At 30.5% G+C, this 21,959-nt stretch overlaps 2 protein-coding genes across 2 annotated transcripts in view; both read right to left on the reverse strand.

Annotated features, from left to right (window-relative positions):
* The window catches only part of LOC107447438 (adhesion G protein-coupled receptor L4-like), a gene marked incomplete in the record, with an annotated part of 19,808 nt that extends 18,779 nt beyond the window's left edge, over window positions 1-1,029 (reverse strand). The window contains 1 exon segment of the mRNA XM_043051349.2: window positions 904-1,029.
* On the reverse strand, window positions 719-7,709 carry LOC122271141 (delta-like protein B). Its single transcript, XM_043051348.2, has 4 exons — window positions 7,397-7,709; window positions 3,352-3,456; window positions 2,500-2,736; window positions 719-1,032 (listed from the first exon to the last, which is right to left on the reverse strand). Exons 1-4 carry the CDS (start codon window positions 7,575-7,577, stop codon window positions 734-736), a joined length of 822 nt encoding a protein of 273 aa, XP_042907282.1. The 5' UTR covers window positions 7,578-7,709; the 3' UTR covers window positions 719-733.
* Between the last annotated feature and the right edge of the window lie 14,250 nt (window positions 7,710-21,959).

A 21,959-nucleotide genomic window follows, 5' to 3' on the forward strand; every position in this document is an offset into this window, starting at 1 on the left:
TTTGGCGATCGTATGACAAAAATATTTATTTCGCAATCTTCATGTGCATATTTTGAACATGTGCATTTTATTTCATAAACTTGTTGATATTTCTCTCTTTTTATTGAATAGTTTGTTCTTTTTGAGATATTTTGCTGGGGAAAAGTTTTTAAATATAAATTAGCTAGAATAACGAAAGGTGTAATAGCTGATGACAAAGCGAAGAAAATGACTGAAAAAGAATTTACTGTTTGTGTTTGGCCATCACCTTCTACATCAGAAAGCCTCCACTCGGTTTCTTATAAGTAGTCTGCGCAAACTTAGACTATTTAAAAAGTGAACAGTTTGATCGCATGAAACCAAATTCTATTTTAAAAGTGACTGAGAGGAATTTGTCATATATATTTGAGAATTGAATTTGTAGTGGTAGACAAGTAAATAAGACAAACTAATCATATTCAAAAATTAAACAAATTTTTAGACATATATTTGCTATCACTTTTTTATTTTTACTAGATTTTGTATTGAAGGGCTCTTTTGTAAACTGGTTTGCCTTCATAATAGTCTGATTGGACTACCTATAAAAAAATCGTGTGGAGGCTTTGCGCGCATTAGAGGTTATCTCGATTTCAAGCGGGGAAATGTTTTTCCTATTTCTCCCCCGTGCTGAAATTAACTCTGCGTCCGAGGAGGTGGAGCCAAGTGCCAACTCCTGGTGAACGAACTATATCAACAGTTATCACAGTGTAAACAGTTATATGTGACAGAAAACTGAAGCAATATCTTGTTCAGATGCAAAGGCCCTATATATCCCCTTAATGGTTAAAAATGATAATGTAGAAGTAAATTTTAATCCAGAGTAGTTAAGATATTGTGTAGATTTAACATAGAGGTATAATATAGAGTGGATTTTCATATACGAACTTTTACATTCTTCACTGTGTGGGTTGTATGAATAGCCCACTGTGCACACACACACTTGTCGACCTTGCTGGTAATCACACCAGCTAAATGATCCTAAATCCTGAGAAGCCCAATATGTACACAAACAACCTATTAAAGTAAACAAGATAGTAAAAATCAAAATTTTCATCCACACATATTTCTCAAGCTGATTATGATTTATTAGACGTGACGAGTCACACAATCTAGTGCAAAAGCGCCCCACTAATCATTTTATTTTATTTTATTTCATTTTATTTTATTTTATTTTATTTTATTTTATTTTATAACTGTCATTGAACAGCAGACTTAAATTTTTAAATTACGGTCACTAATGTTCAGCTTCGTAGTCTTGTAATTTTGTACCCAATTCAGAAGACTGGGAAACTCCTGGATCAAGTACTGGTTAAAATTTGCCTTCGTAGAGGACTCTTTTATGGAAATAACCCGCACTTGCGTTACATGGAGAGGAAGACCTCGAAAACATCCTAACGTTAGCGGACAGCAAGGGGATTCTAACCCATGATCCGTCAACCACTTAGAATATTTTACATCAGACTGTGGTCAGATGGATTTGGGTGCGGAATTAGTATCAACCAGCCATTGCAGGGATTCGAACTCGGTTTACTTCATCGGGAGGTGAAAGCCTTATCTTTTGAGCCACCTCTTCTCCACTAGACATTTTCGCTCCTCTCAAACTTGAACAAGTAAGGCTCTTCTGGGGAAGAAGGAAAACTTTTACTTCATTTTCTAAAAGATGGTTCAATGCTGAATCGATTCAAAATTACTCATTCTATTAATTAAAAATATCGGAATAATTATTTTTAGGCAGGTTTTGTGGGATTTATTATGCAAAGCCAATAGTTCATGATATATTTTTAATTAGCTGTTTAAAACATCAAAATTATACTAAATTTTAATATAAATATTTTTCTTTAATGATTTTCAAGGGAGCTGTGATTAATTTAAGTTTTTAATTTAAATAAGGTTCCCCAGGTCTTACATATTTTTAAAAAATGGATGCAAGAAGTAAACATATATCATTTCAATGAAATTGTGATCAACTCTATCAATAATTTATAAAGGAAATATACAGGACTTGGACAAAAGTATAAAGACGCATCTAAACTATTTCTATGTGAACAAAATTTCTTTTAGGAGCAATTGTTTTGGACGATTTTTCTTCTCAAAAATGTTAGCATAATTTTAAAGATCTCACTTAGAGCTTTTAGAAGAGGTACTTAAAACTTTCCAAACTTAAGCTGAAAAAGAATTTTTATTACTTAAAGGTAATATATTAAGTGTTTACATGTTTTCCCCAACCCCTGTATCTGTATAATAATTCTAATGTGTCAAAATTGTGAAATTTAAAGTAATATTTTAAATATATAATGGAGTACAAATATATTTCCTTCCAAAAGCAATACATAGAGGTGATCACAAACGTGTTAAAAATTCAACGTTTGATTGTTTTAATACAATTTAACTGTCACGGCTTTGACCTATTGGAATCTTAAAACAAATATTTAAATATCAACTAATTGGTTTATACTACACAGTATGCAGCGTATGACTCACTTCGGCATGTTTTGGTAGCTGCATCAAATCTATACTCCATTGTACTGCATCTGCAGTAGGCCTTTTGTCTATCCACATCATAAGAACAGTCTGTATTATCATCCTTTCTACACATATCAGTGTGCAAACAATCGTAAATGCTTTCACAAAAAGGTCCAGACGTCCCAGGTAAGCAGACACAAAAATGTTGCAGGCAAGACCCTCCATTTTTGCATGTTTGCGTTTCATTGCAAGTCTCTATAAAAGTATAAAAATTATTATTTTAGAGTATCTTGGGTGCTTAACTCCAATAAAATACGAGAAATATTAAGAAGTATAATTTTCCCATTATTTTTCAAAATGATTTTAATGCTACAGGCAGTTAATTATCATTAGTGAAGTTCCAAGTGAAAATTTCTATAAAATGAAAATACTAAAATAATCCATTAAATTTGTTTCAAGTAAAAAAAAAAATTACAAAGTAGTTTTCACGAAATAAATAACGTTGTGTTTAACTTTGAAGAAACTAAAAATTGCTATGCTATTAATAAAGCTTGATTAATAAAGTAATTTCCTAATCCTATTTTTTAACCTTTTGCACTCGAGGTTTTTTCCACAATTGAAAAAAAAATCAACCGAGTTCAAAAGACCACGTAACACAGAGATAAAATAAGAGTTCACTGTCATGAATTAGGCTCATCTGATTCCCTTGCATGTGACCACAAAATTTTTACCTTAACATTTTATTGTAAATTAATTTAATCTACAAATATTTTTAAAATATGTTATACATCAAAATTTATTTATCAGAATTTACTGAAAAAATATGAAACTATAAAAAAATTAAGAAACGGTAAGGATTTCTTTCAATACCAATGCAAATTTCATCGATTCCCTGAACATATCCTTCTTTGCAGAGGCAAATCTTCTTTTCATCAATGACTTTGCAACTAATAGAATTCTCTCCACAATCACATGCTGTAAAATGGAATTTATTATTTTAAAATGCATCTGAATTGCTACAATGAAACCCCACAAATCCAAAACATGGTCATCTAAAATTCTAGATGGTTTGAATCAATATCACTTTTCAAAAATTGTAAATAAAAAAAAAATTTGTCAAAATATTCATGAAAAAACTGCGAACTCACTCGGTGAATAATACAAAAGAAAAAGAAAATATGAATTTAAATGATCTTTTCTTTTACGATGTGTATCAGCTTAGAACAGAACAGCACGTTTTAGTATACTAAATGCCATACGCAAGAGAAAAAGGTATAAAGTATAGTCTAGATAAAATCTAACTAAAAATTAAATTCAAAACATTACCTCCCAACTATATTAAGTGTGTAGTTTAAATACACAAAGGGTGATAAATCCACGGCTTAAAGTGAGACGGAAAGGGAAAAAAATTAGTAAAACCATATTAGTTTTAAGTGTTTCTCTTGAGAAGTGAAAAATAAATTAGTGATATTCTTAACACGTTGAATGCCATGGGGATCACCGGTGACCAATGCTGAGTTTGTTCGTAGTGTAACGGGGGTCACCGGCGGACGGCGAAGCCAATTATTAGAAGCACATATAATTGTTTTTATATAATTATCGTTACTAAAATGGTTTGAAGAAATTAATGCAATATAGAACACACAAAAATAGTTTTATTTATATACACAAAGATGCCAACTTGCTCCGGACAGCGAATAAATATTTTCAAATGGTAGTTTATTAATTGTGATTCCCGGTTTAATAAATTCAATTTAGTCGATTTTTATCCTTCACTATTTCTAAGCAATTTGTAGGTTTATATGATTCACCACTTTTTCCAGATATGTCGTGCTAAACCTTTTAAAAAACTAGCAAAGCCTCCACACGGTTTTTTATAGGCAGTCTGATCAGACCATTGTGAATGATATCCACTTACAGAACGAGTCATTTAATACAGAATATAGTTGAAATAAGAAAGTGGTAGCAAATATATGACTAAAGATTTATTTTATTTATTAATATTATTGATTTACCTTATTCACTTGTCAACCACTACAGATTCAATTCTCAAATATATAACATGAATTTCTCTCAATTACTTTTATAAAAGGTTTTGGGTTCATGCGCACAACTCTTGACAGNATCCACTTACAGAACGAGTCATTTAAAAACAGAATATAGTTGAAATAAGAAAGTGGTAGCAAATATATGGCTAAAAAATTTTTTATTTATGAATATTATTGATTTGCCTTATTCACTTGTCAACCACTACAGATTCAATTCTCAAATATATAACATGAATTTCTCTCAATTACTTTATAAAAGGTTTTGGGTTCATGCGCACAACTGGTTAACTTTTTAAACAGTCTGCGCGGACTACTTATAAAAGACCGTGTGGAGGCTACTTGATGTAGGAGGTGGCAAAGCTTGTCTAATATTTGCAAATTCAGTGTGTAGTTACCATTTGGCCAGACGAGCAAGCCATGTAAAATTAGCGTGGCATTCAACGTGTTACTAACAACATATCCATCAAAATTGACTTTTATTTTAGCAACTCGATACTATACCAGTTTCACAGGAATTAGTGCCATAAAAAGTAACACAAATAGCAAAGAAACTAAAGAATAAAAACAAATATAAGTTCGATTTTTTTTTTTTTTTTTAATGTAACGGAACTATTTTGCTGAAGATTTATTAGAAGGCGGGACAAAAAGTTCTTCGGCTTTTTTTATTTACTTCTAGATAATTTGAAGAAAGAAAATCATGCATGCATGCTCATAACTGATGTAAATTAGTTATGTTTAGATTAAACTGGAAACAAAATGATAGATCCAGTTTATGTTATTTTCCCTGTAAGTTCCTGAAATTGCGACTCGCTTAATACACTAAGCTCTTCAATTGTATATCGTTCACATTAAATAAACAATAAAATTAATCAATCTTGAAATAATGACATATATAAGCTATTGCTCTGAAGCCCAAATGCATACCTGCCAACTTTTACGCATTTGGCGTAAAAATTTACTTTTATATTTAAAGTGGTGGTAAATAAATATTATTTTTTTCTTTTATTAACTCAATTTATAAATGATTTTGATCACCACTATTCTTAAAAAAATTAACATGGATATTAATATGTGTTACAATCATGGTCGTCAGCCGATGGCAGCTCATTTTTGAAGTGACGTAATTTTAACTAAAATACAAAATATTTAATTTCCTTTTATTCCAATTACCAGAAAGAACCACCTTAAAGACCACAATACAAGACGAATGGGAAAAAGGCCGCTAACGGCCCCTGGCGCCCAGATATATTTCGATGATGATGGTTGTCAGCTTAATCTATTTCAAGGTATTTTTTTTTTTGTGCTTAAAATTGAAATTTTAATTCCATTTTAATACCACTGGGAAAAATCATAATGGAAGGGATTGAAAGTTGGCAGCTATGCAAATGGTAGCAGAAGTGTTTCATTATTAGAATTTTATTTGTAGAAACAAGACAAACTCAAAAGATGCCAGAATAATATACTCCAAAAAATAATACAGTAAGACCTTTGACCAGAGATAAGACTTTTTAGACCACTATAATGCAAAGCTAATTTTTTAAAAAGGCCATAAATTGGGATTTGATGAAATTTTTACTTTTGAACACTTGGAGAAGACATAAACCTCAGTCCAATTACAGCTTGTTTTTGTAGCGATGCATCTATATCTAAAATGCATAGAATTTAATTTTCTTTTCACTCCTATTAGCAATTCAGTTAGCGGAAAGAGCCACCTAAAAGTTAAAATTTCAAGATTGATGGGAAAAGGGCTGCAAACGACCTCAGGAGCACAGATAAACTTCGATAAGGATTATTTATTTAATAATTTGGTGCTTACAGTAATCTAAGTGGGATTTTAAAATGTTCAGAGAGCAAAAACGTAAATGCAGGACTGTCAACAACTACGCATTTCCCAAATATAGAGTGGCATACCTGCCAACTCTTCCGGATTTTCCGGAAGATTTTATTTTCATATTTAAAGTGGTAGTAAATATATACTATTCTTTCTTTTATAAACTTAATTTTCAAATGATTCTGATCACCGCTATTCTTACAAAATTTAAGCACAAATATTAATATGCGTTACTATCATGGTTTTCAACTTAAGTTTTCTCAAATACAGCGTATTTGTTTGCTTAAAATGGAAGTTTTAATTCCATTTTAATACCACTGGGAAAAATGATAATGGAAGGGATTAAAAGTTGGCAGGTATGGAGTGGTATACACTCTATATAAAAGTAGATACTTTTATAGATATATACTTTTATAGTGTGGTATACGCTTAAAAACAAACATTTCATAATTTTGGGTAATTTTGGAAACAATTTAAAAGCTTCACCTGGAGAGAACTGGAACAAAATGGCGTTTCATACGAACTTTTGAATCACTAAGATGTAGTGGTGTAGAAAATAATTTTAAATCAATTTTACAAAACAAAGAATCATACATTAAAGCATAACATAAATATCACAGAAAGTAATTTTCTTATATAGCATAGAAAATTGCCAACCCTGCAAGTACCTTAAACCTTACCTTAATTATCTAATTATGTACTTTTATGTAAAATTAATTTATGTATTGCTGCTGCTACCAACAGTCTTAGAGAAAATGTGAAAAACGGTAATTGAACAATCGAAAAATGCAGACGACTTGTTTCAAGTAATTATATGAATATTTATATTACTTGCATAATCTATTGGTTTCATCTAAGTAAATTCTAAGAATAACATTATAAATGCATTACAATTACATTGAAAAATGAAAGTCTTTTTTATTCTTTGGTGCGATTCATTTAGTACATTTTAATCGAAAATCCCTTTCAATAAACAGTCACATAATCTAATTCACATTTCAGTATTGATTTAAAAAACTTTTTCAAATATTCTTACCTGTTGCTTGTTGATTCAAATTATTTTCAGCTTCAACATTAATTTCATCTGCTTTTGCATTCGTTAATTTAAATAAAACTTCATTGTTCTGTGGTTTTAAAATATTTATGGAAGCATCAGTAACTACGAAAGATTGTAAGTAAATGGATACCATAAATATGTATGCAAAGTTGTAAAACATTTTACTCTGATATTAGAGAAAAACAATTAATTATTTTTATATGTTTAAACAAATCCTTAAATGCTGTTAAACTTTGACAAAACTCGTAAATATCAACTGAATGTTATCTAACTTGAAAAGAAAAAGGATTTTTTTTTTACAATTGAATACAATCATTATCTATAAAGATTATCAGCAATATTTAATCTAACGGTCCTACAGTGTATAAGTGTTATTGATAAAAACAAGTAATCATGAGCAAGAATAAAAAACTTCATACTAAAAATTTCGCAGTGGAGAATAAATTATTTTCAAATTGTCCCAAAATATATCTAATAACAAAATTTACAATTGCTTACCGCTTGGTTAGAAAAGTTGCTACTTTCCCAAAATACACATAAACTAGTAGCTCAATTACTTCATTTTTATTTTTTCATCTTGGAAAAGCACGACATACTTGTCCTAGTACTCAGCGCAACAAATTCAGCTTACCCTGGAAATAAAAAAAAACTGGTGCAAAATTTTTTTCTATCCAACTGAAATTATCATGATATTACCTAGCATTTTAAATTAATAAAATAAATTCTAAGTAATATTGCATTATTTTTGAGCATTAGTTGAGCAATATCATTAAATTATTAATATTTCAGCACGACATAAATACTTTTTATGTTACTATTTTAACCAGAAATAAATTCAAGCTTTTCAAATGTTACATTAAACTTTACCCCCTTCCTTCTCGCTCCCGTGAAAATAACGGGGTGAGGTTTCGCCCTCTATTTCTTTCTCCCATGAAATTTCCGGGCTGGAGCAACGCCTCCTATAACTGAAAGCCTCCACACGGTTTTTTATAGGTAGTCCGATCAGACCACTGTGAAGGATATCCACTTACCGAACGAGTCATTTAATACAGAATATAATGAAAATAAGAAAGTGGTAGCAAATATATGACTAAAAATTTATTTTATTTATGAATATTATTGGTTTGCCTTATTCACTTGTCAACCACTACAGATTCAATTCTCAAATATATAAGATAAATTTCTCTCAATTACTTTTATAAAAGGTTTTGGGTTCATGCGCACAACTGGTTCACTTTTTAAACAGTCTGCGCGGACTACTTATAAAAGACCGTGTGGAGGCTTCTTGATGTAGGAGGTGATGGCTGGAGCATACCCTCCAACTGCTACGGAATTTCCGTAGTTTCAGAAATCTTCTTTTCAGACGGTTGTAAAATTAATGTCTTAATATTTTAAAAAAATTAATTTTAGCGTAACTTGTCCACTATTACTTATAAAAGTGCAGGCCAAAGGGGTAGATTCTTAAGNCTACAGATTCAATTCTCAAATATAGATGATAAATTTCTCTCAATTACTTTTATTATTATTAACTTTTATTACTTTTATTATTATTAGCGAAAAGGTTTTGGGTTCATGAGCACAACTAGTTAACTTTTTAAGCAGTCTGCGCGGACTACTTATAAAAGACTGTGTGGAGGCTTCTTGATGTAGGAGGTGATGGCTGGAGTCATGGCTGAAAGCCCTTATATAGCAAGACAGAAAAGATGAAAAACTGGTGCGAAAGATATTTTATTACAGCATTTTTTTCCGAGAAAAATAAAATATCTGTAACTATCAAGATTTCTTTAAGATTTTAACATATATATAAATCCGCTTTTTTTCCAAGATAAAATAGATATTGTTGAATAGTTTAAAAAAAGAATAAGTAAACTCCTCCCGAAAACTAGCAATAACTGAAATGGTTTTACTACCAGCCTTTTCTCTTTTTCCGTCTCGCTTTCACCCCTGGCTGGAGTGTTCAGTAGTAAAGCAACTAATAATTATAAAACTAATTAATTTCTTTTGCCCGGAAAACATTTTATTTCTCATTTTACATACCAGATGGCAGTATCAGGATATTTTTAAGGTAATTGTAGATAGTTAGTTTATTTTAAACTAGATTTCAGCACTAATCAAATACGTGTATTTGGCAAAATAGGCACTTTTATGACCGTTTTCTTGAAAATTAACCGATCATTAAGGGGTTAAATGTTTTCTAGGACGTGCTAATAAAAATTATAAAGTTTTAAATGCTATAAGGCCTTGCAATCTCGTAGCTTCAACGTAGCGGGTTCACAACACTGGCGACAACTTTGTGCTGTTATCCTCTAAATTTTGTCAACTGTTTTCCACTTGCGAAAGACTTAAAAAAATATTTGTGTTGTTGTCACCAGAGCCTGCTTATTAATTTGTAAAACTAAATAGGCTATAAATATTAAACTTATTAAATAATAATTGACGCTGGGAAACATTTTACTAAACATTTTCAATGAGGTAGATACCACTCCTACTCCATTCATTTTTGACTTTAATAATTTAAAAATTTAAAGAGGGCTGCTTCATTTCGGACTTTCAAATTGAAGTTTTGGTTCAAAACTTTCTACTTCCCAAGACTAATAGCAATTTGCATACTTATAATTTCAAATTAAAATAAGTCAGAAATTATTTTTGCGCAGACGCGATTTTCATGTTTTTCTAAATTAAATTTTAAGAAGGAACATTTTTGGCTATCAAATTTTAACCAGAGTTAGACACAATTGTTATTTTCGATCACTGTTACTGTTACTAGTGAATAACAGAGACCGACGATGGCATATTATACTATGTAGTTAGTTAATTGTTATTTTATCGATGTGTATTAGCCTACTAAGTGGTCATTATTTAATCTATAATTTATAATTTCAGTGATCAATCGCAATTAAATTATTACTTGATTTATGAATTGTAATTAATAAAACATTATGAATTAATGAGTCATAATATTTTTCTACATGCTTTGAAGATCAATGGAAAATCATATTCAGTTGGAAACATAAGTTTATATGGCAAACTCAACCAAATAAAAATGAATTTGAATATAGCTTGTATCATGTGCCAAATTTATTTTCTGAATTACGAAGAATAAAACAAAAATATAAAGTAAAATTTTTAAAAAAAAATTTCAGTTTCTTGATTCTTGTGAAAATCCATTCACTAAATTAATTTTATTTATGTCTTTTATTTTAAAGCTTGTTTCGCTCGAACGAACAAAAAAAACTATATCTAGATCTTACAAAAACTAGCGATTTTCTTTCTTTCGTTTTTTTTCATCTCCAAGTTGCGTAATTACCCCATTGGTAGATATTAAAGAGAGGAGAGAAATAATATACATTTTTAACTATCTATTATTATTCTATTAAAGATAAAATTATTACCCCCACTGGTAGGTAAAGTGAGGAGGAAAATGAAACATTTAAATTATCTATTATTGTTATCTTATCAAAGATGAAATTATTACCCCACTGATAGGTAAGAAAGTGGAGAGGGAGATGAAACATTTTAATTATCTATTATTGTTATCCTATCTAAGATGAAATTATTACCCCACTGATAGGTAAGAATGTGAGGAGGGAAATGAAAAATTTTAATTATCTATTACTGTAATCCTATCTAAGATGAAATTAATACCCAACTGGTAGGTAATAAAGCGAGGAGGGAGATGAAACAGTTTAATTATCTGTTATTGTTATCTTATCAAAGATAAAATTATTACTTTACTGGTAGGTAATAAACTGGGGGGGGGGGGANATAAACTGGGGAGAGAAATTGAATACTTTTTATGTATCTATTATTGTTATCTTAATAAAGATAAAATCATCACCCCAATGATAGGTAATAAATTTAGGAGAGAAATTAAACGCTGCTTTAATTATAACCCAGTGGTATGTAATAAAGTGAGGAGAGAAATTAAATGCATTTTAATTATCTATTTTTGTTATCTTATGAAAGAGAAAATTATGTAAGGGAACATTTTCTATAATTTAAAAAGTTTTCTTAAGCTTACTTACCAATTTTAAATAATCTAAATTTTAGTGAGAGAAAGTGGTAAATTTAAACTCCATTAAAAGAGGATTTAGTTCGAGACGGTGGACGGACACTCTGATCAAGGTGGAAAACAACAAAAACTGGGACAAAAATGGTTTGTTTTCGGGAAAATTATACCAACTTCCAATATTTATTTAACATTTGTAACATACATATTTAAAAAAAAAAATTATGTGTTATTTAGTAATTAGTGATAAATAATGTACAAATAAGATAATAATAGTAAGAACTTATTTTACTGTTTCCGGATAAAAGCTATAATTGAAAGAGTTTTACTACAAGTCTTTCCCCCCTTTTACAAATAGCTATTAGACATTTAGACCTGGAAAATGAATATTTCCGCCTGGTTAACTACTTGGGGGTGAACACTCAGCAGTTTACTAAAATATTTTTATTTTGTTGAACCGTTCATAATACAAAGCTTCGTAATAGTGAACTTGACTAAAGTCACAAAAATTTAAACACTTTTCTGAAATTATCTCAGTTGTTAAAAATTTTTGCAAATTATAGAATATTAGATGTTTGGTTAGGAAAATAAATTTTTATTTACTTTATATCCTTTTCGTAAATACGGTTCGCACCTAGAAAGTAGGCGTTACTTTTCATGGTATATCCAATTCGAAGGCTTGCATAACAAAAGAAACGCCTACAATTTTAGTCAGTAAGCCATAGTTAGAGTGCCACTGTAAAAAACGGTTTCAATTTTGTATTAAAACAGTTTAAAAAATTTCTTAGTCTTAGCTTTAACTTTAAAATTATAATTTCAATTCCATTGGTATCGGATCTTAATGTATTTATTAAAATATTCCGATATCATAAGCTTCATTTAATAAACTACAAATTTTCATCGTAATTTTTTTACCACTTTCTTATTGTTTCAAGGTGCGAATGAACCCCAGAATAGTTAAAATTTTATACAGAATAATGTGAAATAGGAAATCTGATACAACTTCAATCCCGGTAGCTCCATCACAGCAGAAGCCGTTGCAGATTATCACTGCGTCAGCATATTATTATCTTTCAGAGATCATTAAAAATATTAATGTTAAAATTGGTTATTCTTGAATCTTTTCAATAATTATTGTAAGAATATTGAAGAAATTTTGATCTAAATCATTTATTTTTATGTGTAACTATTTAGAGACTTTAAAATTTAGAGAGATAAATTTCAAATATGAATTGACTCTTTCTTCCTGTTTAAAGGGATGCCACAGGCAACAAAAAAGGCATAAAAAGTGGTATAAACTCAATTCACTTTCATTTATTTACTTTCTCTTTAATTATTTGATCGTATCAACCACTATGGCTTACAATTCATATTATTCATATATAAACATATTTTTTATTCTATTTCAATAATGGGAAAAAGGCCGCTAACGGCCCCAGGCTCCCAGATATATTTCGGTGATGATGATGATTTTATTTCAATTGTAAAATTAAAAAAATACGCTTTATATAGTTGATAACTTTAATTTATTTTAATTAAATTTTGAATTTTAATAGTTAGCACATTTTTAGTCACCCATGGCAACCCTGCTTTTAAGTGTAATTTAATGGTTAAAATTGAATTAAAACAATGTACATTTCTTGTTTTTCAGTAAAACACTAGAAAACAGCAAAATATGAATTTAAAAATTCAAATTTTCCGATACATTTGCTAGGGTGAGCCTTATTTTTAAAATAATAGTCTCCATCTAATTGTTTTTGAGTTGCATTTTGATTAATGAAGAAGGCGCTGCAGATTGTCTCAGTAAATTCTGCTACCGGGGCTACAACTTTAACTTCTAATAAAGAAACAAACATCCTTACTGCCAGAATCTCTCCAAGGTAAATTTTTAATTTGGTAGTGAAATGATAATTTAATTGACCATAATTAACGAAGTTTCATAGAGTTTTGCCAGCAATTAAAAATTGTTACATCAGGAATCCATTGTGAAATTCTTAATTTTGATACCACTTCTTAAAAATAAAATGTTTCGAACATGTGGAAGAGTTGGCTACTACGAAACATAATAATATCTATTACTTGATTAAAAAACTTCATTCACTTCAAAAATATACAAATCGGAAATAACATCCGACATGTTTTAAGTGCTTATAAACACGCGCCCATTTTCAAGACTTGCTAGACGTGAATGGAAAGGAACAAAAGTGATTTGAAATACATACGTGAGGTCGTCAACGAGAAATGGAAATTTGAAAAGGAGATACTAAACTAGAAAATCTACAGAAGCCGAAAGAGAGTAAAAAGATTAAAAAAAATTCCGCACCCAGCTCGCACCTACTACCGCCCTGGTGTAAAATATCCTCAGGGGCTGACGGATCCTTAGTTACAGTCATCTTGCCAACAGGCTAACCAAGGGAAGTTTGCGCGGTTTTCCTTTCCATGTAACGCAAATGCGGGTTAGTTCCATCAAAAAGTCCTCCACGAAGGCAAATTTCTCCCAATACTTGTGACACGAGTTTCCTTGTCTTCTGGATCGGATTCTAAATCACAAGGCTACGGAATTGAACATTTGTAGCCATAAATCCAAAGTTAGGTCGGTTGCTCATCAACGGTTATAAGGAAAAGTGATGACTAATAAAATTCAAAATTTCATAGAAAGAGATTAAAATTAAGAATTATTTCAAGCATATTTTTTCAGTTTGTAATTGAAAATGAATGCAAAGAGGGTTTTTGTTTGAAATGAAAATAATTTGAAATGCAAGTCGTGGATTCGATTGACCAATTAGAAATATAAATAAACAAAATTGAAATGAGTTTCTACCGCATTTTATTTTTTTAGTCGTCTGAGGCATCCCCTGCATTCATAAGTAATTCGTATGACGTATCATATGAAGTACAGCAACTTTGCGATGTTATCTCAAAATAAGGTGTTATTTAAATACGTTCTATAATTTATTTATTAAATTAGTTTTTGAAGTAAATGGCATGAAAATCTAAATTTAGGTTTAAAAGAAATCTGAAACATCTAAATAAATAAAATAAAAAATATGCCTTACAATTCAAAATTTATTTTTCATCCTTAACAAATTAATCAATAAAAGTTTACATATTTCAATTAAATTTTAAATTATATTTCATATTTCTCTTTGAGGTAAGAGCTTATACCTTTTTGTGAATGAATTACTATTGTTTAACCAATCATTCAAAAGATATGAAGAGAAACGTGACACGTTAAAATAACATTAGAGTAACTTTTTTGTACCGTTATAACAGTTAAACTATAAAAGCCAGTCCAATTTGATGAAAAAATTAGGTTTCTTCAGAGAAGAGCGACTTTTGGTCAAAATAAGTCTACCACGGTTACAGTCAACTGTTGTACACATTTCAAGAGATTTCTTTAAGATATTAACCGTCCAACCGCGGACTGATCATGAAGACACCGTCCCCAATAGAACGCTAAAGTCATTGCATCAATGGCTGCGGTCAGTAAGCGGATGGGTAATCACTTTGATCATCCTGCGCAGGGACCGAGGGAGTGCGATATCGGTCCCCGTTAAACTGTTCAATCGTAAGCTCGACTTCGCACGCAGGTCATCAGGCTACTAAAGCGGAGGAGTGATCCCCTCTGCAGAGGATCGAAATTGCTGTTGGCATGTCTTCGGATCACCCTCAGGGATATTTCCCAGATCGTCGCCAATAGCCCATTGTGCAGCTTTAGTGCTACGTGAATAATACATACCTGCCTTGAGATATTACCAAGGCACTTAACAGAATGAAAATTTGACCACTCTTACAAAAGTTTTTTAAAAAATCCGTCTCTTTTGTGTGTATGCGTTGAATGTAAATTGTGAAACTGATAATAAGTAAAAGTAGTCACGGGTAATTATTTCTCTTTAAAGACGGTAAAGTTTAAATGGTTTTTTTAGTATAGGTACATAAATTTTTCCGAAAACTAGCAGCCTTCATATTAGTTTGAGCTCTCGACTACTACCTTAGCAAACTGTTCTTGAGGACTAGCTGTAAATAGCAAGTTCTTAACGATTTTCAATTATTTTTTTAATTAACTAAATTTAACTCGTCAATGTTGTTGTTTTCTTCTTTTAATTTAAAATAAAAACCTGAAAAACATCGCCATATTTTTTTTTATTCCGTTTTTAAGCATGAAGAGCTGAAAAACGTAACCAACAAGGTTTTTATCTTTTTGGTAACCCTTGGGCCTAATCTAGTTCTACTTATTTCAGATATAATACCAAATACTAAATATGAAAAACTATTTGTTTTAACCGATTTTTCTGGTGATAATAATTTGTTACAATACATACTAACTCAAAATGATTCGGGAGAACCGGTTAATTTTTCATGCTACTGGTAAGTAAATTATTGTATCCTTCTAAAACCTTTCAACAAATAAACACTCATAGTGCTTCAATTCTTCATGAATCAAGCACTTAATACTTAAATGGAAAAATTCTGTTTCGAAAAATGTCCACTTTTTCCTTTTCTGTGGGTGTTTACCCAGATTACATAAAGGTGTCGAATTTATCATTCTCACTTCTTCCGTTCGAGGGCGGACATACTCGATAAGATAACCACGAAGAGCAAGGAAGATTTGAGGTGCAATTTGCCATTCTTTATAAATGGCTCCATTTCAACTGCGACATTTTATTCCAAATTAAGTGTTATGGGTTCAGAAAGTCAAATCATGCACTCGTGTAATGAATTAAAGGTGTTACTGAAAAGTTTTATTGTATTCGTTTAGGAGTGTGAGTTTAGCACCATTGTATTAAGTTGCAGCTATAGTAATTATTTTTGACAAGTTGTAAGTTAGATATAAATATAACATAACAACTCATCACCTTAAAAATGATCAAAGGCGTATCAAAATTTAGCATTCAAATAGTTCTTAAAAACATACAGAAATGTAAGGCACTTCTAATATTTATTCAAGAAAAAGGAAATCCAAATTGAAGAAGTAAATATTGTGCTGAGATATGTCAATTTAGAACAAAAATTAGGAAAATATATAACAAAACCAGCAATGAGGACTAAAATTGATTCCAGATCTTTCAGAAACCACAGCTACTATAAAAGTAATTTTATCTATTTTCATCTATTTGTCGAAAAAAGTTTTCAATCACTGTGTATAATCATCACCTCCTACATCAGAAAGCCTCCACACAGTATTTTATAAGTAGTCTGCGCAGACTATTTAAAAAGTGAACCAGTTCTGCGCATGAACTCAAATTCTATTTTAAAAGTAATTGAGAAAAATTTATCAGATAAATTTGAGAATTGAATCTGTGGTAGTTGACAAGTGAAGAAGACAAACCAAACATATACATAAATTAAAAAAATTTTCAGGCATATGTTTGCTACCATTTTCTTATTTTCCCTAGAATTTCTATTAAATGGCTCTTTCGTACACTAATTTGACTTCCTAGAGCAGGGGTGGCGAACCTTTATACACCAACGTGCCATTTTTTCTAAAAAATTGTTTAATGAAGTCACAGACGTGCCGTCCAATAATTTTGACTTCATGATTATTGGGAAAATAGTAATACTAAATACTATCAACTCAAAACTTTATTTACATAAAAAAAAATATATTTTGCAATGTCTCAGTTATAGGCATAATTCAACTTAAAGCAACATCAGTGGGACTGCTGTTGTTGTAGATTAGATGGTAAATAACTTATATTAGGTTGTAAGATATTAGTTTAAGCAGGACTGTTGATTTCTTTTTTGCTAGTTATTTATAGTTAGCTTGCTTTTTATGGTTATTAATTGTTTTTTTAGCATTAATTGTAAATTTTTTATTAATAATTGTTTATTATTTTGTTTGTTTTTTGTGAATTTTAATTTAATTTAATATGCTTCATATGCTTCTATTGAGAATTTTATTTTAATTTAATAGGCTTCATAGCGTAATAACATTTGTGTAATAACAATTCATAGTGCAATAACAATTGTGATCGGTGGCGTCCCCAAAATATCGTGTCGCGTGCCGCAAATGGCACGCGTGCAATTGGCTCGCCATCTCTGTCCTAGAGGTTTGATCGGACTACTTATAAAAGACCGTGTGGAGACTTTTAGATGTAGGAGGTGTTAGTATAATACGCATACTCTTCTAACTTTTCTGGTTTTTGGAAAATATAATTTCCACTCATACTTAACTAATGCAGACATTTTTGAACAAATCGTATTAATCTAGAACTTTCAGCGGAACTTGAGATAGTGACTCTAAGCCGACATGACCTTTTTATATCTCTGTAAATTGTTCATATGTGATAGTATGTATAAATTTTTACTTTCAATTTATTGAAATATTTTTAACACTACCTTTGCTACCCACAGGAAAAAAGTTTTCTAAAACTACGAAAATTCTTTGAGGTCTGTGACTAAAACGTGTGGAATATATACCATTTAAAATAACCTTTTCAATAACATCGCCGACAAATAATTCAATTAAGGGCCGGGATAGACTGGTTGGTAGAGCACTGGGCCCATGCACAAAAGGTCGTGGGTTCGATCCCTGAAGCCTGGACACTCCCCGTGTTGTAAATGGTGACTGATGCACGTTAAATCGGACGAGTCACAAGGTCCTCCATGTTCCCTATTACAAACCATACCACTGGGCCATACCATAGTAGCCGTAAACCCAATATTGGGTTAGTTGCTTAACGACGCGGTTATAAATTAAAATGAAAAGTAATTCAAGTGAGATAAATATGATAATTATTTGCGCACTGGAAAATCGCGTGAAGAAGTTTTATGTTTCTAAAATTTAACTATTAAATAAAATATTTTAATAAGATCCTCTCCATGTCAATAAGTTTAAATATGTTAATAAGAAACTTAATAATACTTATAAACAAGTAAATAGAAACTTATAAATAAGCTAAATAAGAAATATGTACCTTATGCAGAAAAGGAGTTCTGAATTGTTTTTTGTCATTAAAATGTTTAGATAATAAACTACGTATTTAAAAAAAAGTCAATAATGACCCCCACGAAATTCAAATGAATAAAATTAAAAAAAATATTCATAACTCATATGAAAGTCAGGCGAAGAAGTCTGATGCAACTAAAATGTGTGGAATTCGTACTATTTAAAATAACTTTTCCTGTAATATCCCCAACAAGTAAGATAAATAGAAACATTATTCGAGCTCAGAAAAACGCGAAGAAGTTTTATGTTTCCTGAGAGAATAAAAATAATCTCGTTAAAAAAAGTTTGATAAGAAATCCCCATGTAATTAAAATCATTGAAATTTCAATGTTATTCCTCATGTTGAAAAAGCGTCCGAAATAGTTTTTTAATGCAAAAATGCTTGGAAAATGATCTTTTTAAAAAAATAATCAATAATATTCCCCACGTAATTTCAAAGGAAATTTTAAAGAAAATTCATAGCGAAATCAAATCGTTGCAAAGAATTCTTATGAAAACAAAATGTGTGGAATTTATTACAGGTTTGCCACGGGCGACTAAAACAGTTAAAAGTGGTCTATAATATTTCATAAAAAGATATTATAAAAAGCAATTTGTTCCAGCATATTATTTTCAATTTCCAATTACAATTGAATGAAATATGAATAATTTGGAATGGAAATAATAGTGGTAGTTCGAATTGATTAATTAAAGAGTTAATAGATTTTAAGAAATGAATATAGTTTCTACCACCTTTTACATTCATAATCGCCTGTGGTATCTGTATTTAAAATAACTTTTCAACTAAATTCACCAACAAGAATTTCAAGTAAGAAAAATAGGAAAATTATTCACGCGCGGGAGAATCGTGAAGAACTTTTGTGTTTCTTAAAAGGATAAAAATTAACTCTTTATAAAAGTTTTAATAAATGCAATTCAAACCACTGAAATACGAAAGCTATTCCTCATGTTGAAAGAGTGTCCGAAATGATTTTATGATACTAAAATGTTTGAAAAAATTATTTATCTGAAGAAAAAATCTTCCCCACTTAATTCCAAAGCATGAAATTTAAAAAAAAATTCATAGCGTAAGAAAATCGTACAAAGAAGTTTTATGCAAATAAAATGTGTGGTAAAAAAACAAACTGGAAAATGAGTTAATAATACAATAAAATTTGTAAATATAACTATTTAAAAAAAAAATTTCAATGAGATCGCCAGCGTAGCTCAAGTAAGATAAATAAGAACGATTCGAGAGCAAAAAAAAAAAAATCATGCAAGAGCAAAAGAAAGTTTTCAGTAACTAAAATTCATGCTAAATAAAATGTTTAAATAAACTTATTCAATATGATCTCCCACGTATTTCATATAAGTACGAAAATTATTACTTACGTAGGAAACACGTGAGAAGAAATTTTATGTTACTTAGAGAAAAATGCATTTCATAAAGTAACTCTCATAATTAACTTATTTTCCAGTTTTTTCTTTTTTTTCTATTTTTTTCCCATTCGTTTTTAGCTTTTAGATCATAATTTTTAATCATTTCAACTCTATAGCACGGAACTTTCTGTGATTTGTAGATTAAACAAAGAAAAATTATAAGCAAGTAGAATTTATTTTTTAAGATAAGTCGGATGATTAATGCTCGGCTCGTTGGTATTCTTCCGGGCAATACAAGGGAAAAGACATAAATTTGTTTTAATGGGAGATAGATGCAATCTCTATAGATAAAATGCCTGAGATATTGCATATTTTTATTCTGAATTCATAATTTTATTAATAAGGCAGTGAAAAGCCAGTTTATCTTTGTAAATTCGTGGGTATACTACCAAAAATGAAAATGTAAAATAAAGTGTAAAACTGAGCTTTAGCAACTAAGTGTTCAGACACATTTAGCAGTTGAGGTTCTACTCTGTAAAGCTTGTTTAGTCTTATCCCATATAGTTATAAATACATACCTGCCAACTTTTACGTATTTGGCGTAAAATTTTATTTTCTTATTTAAAGTGGTAGTAATTATATACTTTTTTTTCTTTTATAAACTTAATTTAAGTGATTTTGATCACCACTATTCTTGAAAAAATTAAGCATATATATTAATATGTGCTACTATCATGTACGTAAGCTTCAGCTTTTTCAAATGCAACGTATTTTTTTGCTTAAAATTGAAATTTTTGTTCCATTTTAATACCACTGGGAAAAATCATAATGGAAGGGATTAAAAGTTGGCAGGTATGTAAATAGCTATAACTGTATATTTTATTTTATAACCGTCGTTGAACAGCCGACTCAATTCTGAATTTACAACTATCAAAGTTCTAATCAGTAGCCTTGTAATTTTGAATCCAATTTAGAAAAAAGAAAACTCCTGGATCAAGTATTGGGACAAACTAGCCTTCGTGGAGGACTTTTGATGGAAAAAAATCGGCATTTGAGTTAAAGGGAGAGGAAAACCGTGAAAATTCTCCATGGCTAGTCTGATGGCAAAGAAACCTTAACCCATGATCCGTCTACTGAAGATATTTTCAACAGCTCTAAGCTTGGTGGGAGCCGGGTGTAGAATTTATATTGAACAGTCATTGTTGGAATTCGNTTAAGACGTTCTTCTTTATTAATAAGGCAGTGAAAAGCCAGTTTATCTTTGTAAATTCGTGGGTATACTACCAAAAATGAAAATGTAAAATAAAGTGCAAAACTGAGCTATAGCAACTAGGTGTTCAGACACATTTAGTAGTTGAGGTTCTACTCTGTAAAGCTTGTTTAGTCTTATCCCATATAGTTATAAATAGCTATAACTGTATATTTTATTTTATAACCGTCGTTGAACAGCCGACTCAATTCTGAATTTACAACTATCAAAGTTCTAATCAGTAGCCTTGTAATTTTGAATCCAATTTAGAAAAAAGAAAACTCCTGGATCAAGTATTGGGACAAACTAGCCTTCGTGGAGGACTTTTGATGGAAAAAAATCGGCATTTGAGTTAAAGGGAGAGGAAAACCGTGAAAATTCTCCATGGCTAGTCTGATGGCAAAGAAACCTTAACCCATGATCCGTCTACTGAAGATATTTTCAACAGCTCTAAGCTTGGTGGGAGCCGGGTGTAGAATTTATATTGAACAGTCATTGTTGGAATTCGAACCTGGGACGCCAACGCGTCCCCCCTTGAGTCACCGAGACTTTTGCATAGTATATTGACCGGAGCTTATATGTTCTCAAAAATATAACAGGCGTTTAAACGTTTTGGGCACATGAACTAATTTTTTGATAATTACTGACTTAGCCATTTTCTATAGCATGCCTACGTAACTACAACTACAAATTTCTGGTATATGTAAATCTTTAATGATTTATTGAAATTGCAAACATTTGCAGTCTTGTATGCTCAAATTAGGCTTATAATTCTTTGTCAAGCAGAAGGACATCTTTAAGACTCAGCCTTGGTTGCGGCTGGATTTGAACCTGCCACCTCCACGCTTAGCACAGCGTTTGACGGGTGATACCGCCCGACCAGGGAGGCCCCTACGAAAATCTTACAATGGGAAAAAGATATTTATATAAGTGAAATTTTAGAATTGTAGTATTATTTAAAAAGGAAGGAAATAAA

The sequence above is a fragment of the Parasteatoda tepidariorum genome, chromosome 9, assembly GCF_043381705.1.
Source record: "Parasteatoda tepidariorum isolate YZ-2023 chromosome 9, CAS_Ptep_4.0, whole genome shotgun sequence".
Taxonomy (NCBI): Eukaryota; Metazoa; Arthropoda; class Arachnida; order Araneae; family Theridiidae; genus Parasteatoda; species Parasteatoda tepidariorum.